General features: G+C 33.4%; 1 protein-coding gene across 3 annotated transcripts in view; it reads right to left on the reverse strand.

Moving 5' to 3' along the window:
* Positions 1-7,743, reverse strand: part of LOC106878688 (tripartite motif-containing protein 2) — a 41,511-nt gene that overhangs the window by 6,960 nt on the left and 26,808 nt on the right. For all 3 annotated transcript variants that reach the window (XM_014927984.2, XM_052967000.1, XM_014927974.2), the window contains exon 2: positions 724-1,021. In XM_014927984.2, coding sequence (XP_014783470.1) covers positions 724-886 — 163 coding nt within the window. In that variant the 5' untranslated portion in view covers positions 887-1,021. The remainder of the gene's footprint in view (positions 1-723; positions 1,022-7,743) is intronic.

The raw sequence follows: 7,743 nt of genomic DNA on the forward strand, positions 1-7,743 counted from the left end.
TATATATATATATATATATATATATATCATGAACTAACTATTACTTTCTAAGATGCAGCACAGAATTTTGTCAGTGAACAGGTCGCGGTCTCAAAGCGACGAAAATATTTTGACAAATTAAATTTAAATGTTGAAGTGAATCTAACGGATTTTGTGTGTTATTTTAAATGGCTTATAAACACCTTCCACGCTGCAATCGTTTTCGTTCCAGCACACGATCTCAGATCAGGTCACTTGCTATGCAAGTACATCTCCGTAATATATATAACAGTTCTATCAAAACTATCATAGATTCATTTTAATCTGTTCCATGAATCAGCATCCAAAAGAAAGCATCTGACTAATTAGCAAGGACTCACTCACCAACATACGCCAACATCAAGCCCACAGAAGCAATATCTCTTCACACTACTTCAAGTATAGTAACTCTACTCCTTGTAGCATACGACCTCTATCTGAACACACTTGAATGCATCCATCTCTCTTTGTTCCATTCTGTATCTCTCCTACACTAATGACCATCCCAAATCTTCTATTCATACCCATGTTTTTCTTGTAGCCATCAATGTTTTAATGATATTAGTCCTTCAAATTTTTAATCATTAATCTCATTCATCTATCTTGGGTCTGACTGTAAGAGGCTATGAAATAGTAAAATTTAAAAAATGAAAGATGAATTCAACTATAAAACATTCTTGTGGAACAGAATTAAATATTTCTCACCAGATTTTGTTACAGCAATTCCGCAGGGCATATTGAAGCAGTTACGACCTCGGCCCTTCTTGCCAAACCGGAGTGTTAGCTTACTACACTCGGTATCAGCTCCCTGTCTTGACTTGTAATTGTCCATATGTAGGATACGGCGTAATAGATACATGGCCACCATTAACTGTTGTTTACTTTCTCTGTAGCAAGTGATGAAGTGTTGGTAATAGAAAATTTACTGAAAATGGGCTGCAGGACAGTGGACATAAGAAGAGGTAGACTTCCTGGATTCATGACAGCCACTTGATCGACATTGCTGCAAAATAGAATCACGAAACAGATTACCTTTTATATATTTCTGAGGTTACTATTATTTTTTCTTTTTAATCACAAAAAAGGGTTAAGTTTTGTTGTTATTTATATTTTTGTTCCAACTGTCTTTGCTATTCATTTCATATCTCTGAAGAGAATGATTTGTTGTTTAGCTCTTGATTGACCTTATCTAAGTTCAAACACATTTCAGTTATGTCAAGGGTAACATTATCTAATGTACCGCTTTGTTTTCTTTTGTGTTTTTAAGGTAGTTTGACAGCTATTTGTAGGTCAAGCAATCACAAAGACACTCTTTCATTTGCTTATGAAATGTGTCAGCCATCATTTTAGAAAATACTTCCAATGGTTGGATCATGTATTGAAGTTTCTTGCAACAGACACAAATGAGATCCTTAATTTGATACTAGCAGGCTTGTGTCCAATTAAGAGAAAGAGTGATTATACAAATAAGAAGTCCAATGTAGGTCATATATCAGCATGTGTATATATAAAAAATTTCTTTTCAGAATGAGATAAAAAAACCCATGGCTGTGAAGATTTTAGAACATCTATAAATAGGTCTTACAGCTGTTTCCAGGATATTTATTATATCTCTTCATCGGAGATGGTGTGAGAAAATGGTTAAGCAATAGTTAATTTAGATAAGATACAAAATAGAGAGTGAAGTGGAGGAATGAAAATAGATGTGAGATATGCAGGAATATTGCATTTGTAGATCCATTATTTAGACAGAATGGTATACATCTAAGATTCCAATACCTTGTGAGTAAAATCCAATAGTATTTAAAATTGGTCAAATTTTACAAACTTTTGATGAGATACTTGCAAATCCAGTATCAAAAATAATTTCATCTGTGTACCCATAACTTTTGGTACAATAGGACATATACCAAGCTACTTGGATCAAAGTATGGATGAACTTGGATTCTTGGAGAAAGAATACAACTCCATAATTCACACACAACTAAAAAAGTGATGATGATCTCCGGGACTATAAAAATCTGTGAGACCTTTTTAAAATTTAAAGATTGAACATTTGTGCAAAGGATGATGAGAACAAAACCTTTTTCTTTACAACTTTGCTACCAAGATATCCAAGTGGAATGAAACTATGGAAATGAAAAATCAAAGACGAAATGAGTAGAAGTGCTAAAATGTCATCTCAGGATGTTGAACCACACAAAACAGATAAGAGAATGCAACAATTGGAGAGGTACCATGTTTGAAACGACCTCTCTAATTCATGCAAGTAAGGTAAAGCAGACATAAAACTAACGATGAAGATAATGAAGATGATGATGGTGGTGGTGACACACATACATACATAGAAAGAAAGAAAGAAAGAAAAAAAAGGAATTCTCAACTATAGCATGATCTATAGATCTTTTTTTTATGATCTAAAAGAGTTAGATCATATCTCTGTGTTTATGATCTAAATGCAAAGATTATGACATCTGTTTGAACATGACTTTCATTTTTCTCTGAATGGTATTCATTGTTCCCATTGTTCTTCAGATTGTTTCTATAAGATTCTGGCATGTTGAGCAAAACATAAACCTTATGCTAACAGAAAATTGTGCCATATAAAAGAGTTCAAAGAGCAATGTAAAATACAAAACAATTTATATGAGAATAGTGGAAGTAAATTTGTGTGTTGAGCTCAGCTTGACATCTTGAGTTTTGTGATTGCAAGAATAATTTATATATTCAAAGTAATGTTCTAAATCTGGGACTTATGATTATTCTACAGAAAGACCAAATTAAAAACAATGTTTTTTTTTCTAGTTAATGTGAGTAAAGAACAATAAATGTTAGTTTCTAACACTGGTGCAATGTCACAAAAATAATCGATTCTTCAGTCCCAGTACTTGTCTAATACTGTAACAACCTGAGGAGGATAGAAAGCAAAACTAATCTTGACATGACTAGAACTCGTAGTACTAAAAGCCATCAATTAGATACCATTATGTATTTTCCTTGATGCAATAGCTATTTGGCCAATAAATAGTGATAAATCATGAACATCTAATTTATCATATTTCTGTTGAAATACACTACCTTTATTTTGATTAATTTAAAAATAATCAAGTATTTAGTAAAATAACTTTATTGCTATTAAGCTAGGGTTTGACACTTATATTCACATGAAATTTTGATGGACAGTTTTAATTTGGATCGCCTTGAACATGAAGTGTATATCATAAAACCAGGGGAAGTTTCGTGCAGGCTGGTATTAAAATGGTTACATTTATACAGAACTAAGAATGATACAGTACGATGACCATACCTTTCCCATTGGTATTAATCCTGTAAATAAAATGGTTACAACAAGGAATTGAACCAAGTTGTATTGCATTACTTGGCTTACCAAGAACTTATTTCTACTTTACTGTACTTTCTGAAATATGATTGCTAACTCAGATACAAGGATATGAATCACAGAAAAATATAACAAGATATCTCATGTGTTGCTCATCTGATTCTGCTAGTTTCTCTCTACCTTCTTGCACTTACTAAAATATGTAAAAAATATTCAAGGCAAAAAAAAAAAAATGATTTAGTCATATGATCTTTAATATTTAATACAACATGCAGCACAGCAATTAGCTTTAAGTATGTTTAAATTAAGAAAAAAAAAGGGGGGGAGCATGAATGGAACACTCCGAATGATGGAAATAATCAGGAAAATGGAAAACTTGGAGCTTATTCAAATGCTTCATACATTGAAGGTTAAGTGTACTGAGGGAATTCATAATCAGTTGGTGCTATGTGCTTCTTGAATTTTTATAATATTTTTCTTTGTTAAAAAAAAAAGAGACAATTTTCCTAAAGGTAAATTGAAGAAATATTAATAGCAAAATTTAATCTACATATATTTTGTCAGCGGCATATTTAAATAAATCAGAATTACTCTTTAGTTTATTTAAAAAAACTTTTTGTTCTATTTTCATAAAAACTTGTGCAAGTTTTAAATATGTTTTGTTGAGAAAATGTTAATAAAGATTGGCATAGAATTAAAGTAGCATTTATGTGCATTATGGAATTTATATCACATATGAAGAATGGTATTTATTTTGTGGGAAAAGCCTAGGAGAAGGCACTGTGAAATCAAACCTGTAGTTGATGTAGCTACCAATCATTTTGCAACCCTCATCAAAGGATTCCAATCACAGATAGAATTAGATGTGTATTGTAGAAGCATATATCACTTTAATTGATGTACAATTGTTTCATTTTGTTTGGTTCATCTTTTCTCTCTATCAAAGTCCTTTGACACTGTTGGAGTAGCAACATGAGTAGACTTAACCATTTGGAGACGTACAGATATGAATCTATACACAAGGTGACAGGAAACTTAACCTAATGTAATTGTCATGTTTCCATGTGCAGAAATAGCTTTGGTTGAGTTTCCTGTATCTATTTAGAAGAGCACTATTCATTCAGTCATTTTGTGTGTAGGAAGGCACTAGAAAAAGTGCACGAAAAATTGCCTGTTCAACTGTGCAGGTTAGTTTAGAGCAACTAATGATGGTTCATTAAAAACATCTGCTGATAGTAGGTAAAAACCCTCCAAGATCATGCAGAATGTCCTGAATGTGGGACTGTGTGTTGTTTAAGAACTGCAATGTCTCAACATAGATATAATAGCACTTTCAGAAACCCAGCTTTCTGGTGAAGTTCATTTGACAGAAGATTTATTTGGGTTCAAAATATTCTGGGTTTTCTGGGATGGAAAATAAAAGGGTATTAGAAGATTTGCTGTGGAAACCAGTTTGTTAGAAGGTTTAGTGACCAAATAGCATAACTGATCGAATAATGAAAATACCTCTCACATGTGATCATTATGTCTTCATTCATTCTGTGTATGCACAAACTCTTCAAGGCAAACGAAGACACAATTTTATCTTTCTATGAGTTACTCCAGAATACCAATTTTGCTAGACGTACACATGAAAATCATCTTATTGTTCTGAGAGAGTTTAATGCTCATGTTGGCAGGAAATTTCCCATTTGGAGTTCACATGGCTGCCATAGCACTGGTCATAAGAACAGTAATAGATTGCATTTCAACTTTGTTCTGAAAATTAATTTAAACATTTGTAATACTTTTCCGTCATCATCATTTAACATCCAGGCACAAATTAAGACATGAACTCATCTGTAATCAAGGCAAGGTTACAGTATTGATTTTATTCTCACTGATATGCAAGATATCTGTAATCTACATGCTTTATGTAGTAAAGACTGTAACAGTGATGATAAACTAGTATTAGTTTAGTTCAAATTTCAGATTTGTAAGAAAATTCATATGAAGAGTGCAAAGGCATGAAAGTGAACTGATGCTGATAAATTAACTCAATTAGATACTTTGGTATTTACTCAAAATAAGTTAAATGATATATGTTTTGATGGAAGAATTTCACAGATGAGGTATATGATTTGGGTATCACCATCTTGGGAATCAATAGACACACAGAGGTTGGTCTGACAATAACAATGAAATATGTCACCTCTGGAAGGAAAAAAACAATCAATTCACAAGGTTTTATTTTATCCCAGTGCAAAGATTATAAAGTCCTTATAACTCCTATAAGTCACAGTCACAGAAAGAAGAGCTGCAGTGAAATTTAATAAGATCAAAAATACTTGGTGGTCAGAAATATCATTGGATGTTGAATATGTATTGAACAGAAAGGATTCAAAGGCTTTATATGGTCTCTTTAGACAAGTATTTGGACTTCTATCATCTATTGTAGTCTCTTTACAATTAAAAGATGGACAAACACTCTTTAAAGACAATAAAATGATAAAAAGAACACTTTTCAAATCTGCTCTTCAACTCTCCCAAGGTAAACGTGGAAATAATTAATGGTTTGGCACAAAAGGATATGTTAATGCACATAGATAACATATCTCAGTATGGGGAGAAGCTATTAGCAATAAGTCAGTTAAATTCAATAAGACCCCTAGCCTAGATAGCAGGAGGCAACACTGTGGAATCTGCAATATATATGATAGTTGCTTGTTGGGAAGGAATCCTACAGGACTGGATTGATGGTGTATTGGTGCTCAGCCATAACAGTAAAAGACCTAAACATTTATGTGACAATTTCCATGGCATCATTCTATTGGAATCTGTGGATAAAGTCCTCTTGAGAGTAATGTTAACTCATCTGATGCGTGATATATTTGTCCTAAAATTTTACCCAAAACTCAATCTGGCTTCCAAATAGGCAGAGGGACAATGAACATGATTTTCTTGGCTAAGCAACTTCAGGAGAGTGTGTTGCACATTAGGTACCGCTCTATCTGTATTTGTTGACCTTACTAAAACCTTTGACATAGTCAACAGAAAAGCTTTGTGGGTGATCTTTCACAAACTCGGCTGTTCACATCAAAATTTGCATGCGTGGTTAAAGAATTGCACCAGAAATGAAAACCAGGGTTGGATTTTATGCAGAGCTTTCCGAAGAGATTGCTTTAGACAATGGATTATCATAAGGTGACACTGTTTTCACAACATTTTACTGCACAGCCATCTTATAACTTTCAAAATTGCAATGAAGGTATTGAAATTAGATTTCATACTCTGGGAAAGATTTTCAATTTATGATGTTTTAAAAGTAAATTCAAGAGTTTTCTGGCTCTACTTAGAAAACTGTGTGTGTGTGTGGTGGGGTGACCCTCACTACTGGTAAATGATTTTATTCTAGATGTTTAAGATAATGACTCAGCAATACCCATGCTGAAATCTAAAGTCAATAACAGCTTGCACAGCACTGCTAAGACTCTCACCTACAAAGCCAAGTAGTCTATAAACAAGCAAGAGCAAAATCTCAAGCTTTGCAATGAGGTGAGTGTTATTTTCGAATTTCCTTCTATAGGGATGTCTAAACAAAGACTAGGGTCTCTTACTCCCAGTTGTTGGATGGCTGTTGACTTTAATGAACTCATTTATCCTTTGATAAGTTTTATTTTTCATCTTGAAGAGTGTTCAATGAAAACTGCCTTCCTTACTAAACAGGCTTAGTAGGGTGGCTGGTTTAGTCACCAATGGCTCAACTGTGCAAGAGGTTGTACAGGGTTACATGTTACCAGTAGTACTAAAAGTGACCTGACAATATACATATATCATCTCTCTCTCTCTTATACACACACACACATATTTCTGCATGATCTCCACAAAAGTAGTGGCAGCGGCAACAGAAACACCATCACCACCACCAACAACAACAACAACCATCGCTGCTGCCACCACCAATAATGACTGTACTTGATAACATGACAGTAAAAACAAAGAATACCATGTCTGAGAGAATCAATCAATTGATCTATTTCATATGAAATACAATACTTGCCAAGAAAGTGCAAGAAAATAACAACTAAAGAATATCTGATTCTCTTGATTTTTACAAATAGGAAATAATCAACACAACAACTTATGGGTCAAAGAACTTATATTGCTCTCTTTACAAAGTTCACATGCAGTAGTAAAGGTTAAAAGAGAACCATCGTACTAATATATGTAGATTCACACAAATGGATGTGTGTTGTGTGTGTGTGTGTGTGTGTGTGTGTATATATGAAGTGAGCTTCTTAATCACACAGCCATGGCTGTCCCTATATCTGTCTGTCTGTTTGCCTGCCTACCTGTCTGTCTATATATGGGTGTGTGTGTCTATGTATATATATATATATATATAT

This window comes from Octopus bimaculoides, chromosome 4 (genome assembly GCF_001194135.2).
Source record: "Octopus bimaculoides isolate UCB-OBI-ISO-001 chromosome 4, ASM119413v2, whole genome shotgun sequence".
NCBI classification, from domain to species: Eukaryota; Metazoa; Mollusca; class Cephalopoda; order Octopoda; family Octopodidae; genus Octopus; species Octopus bimaculoides.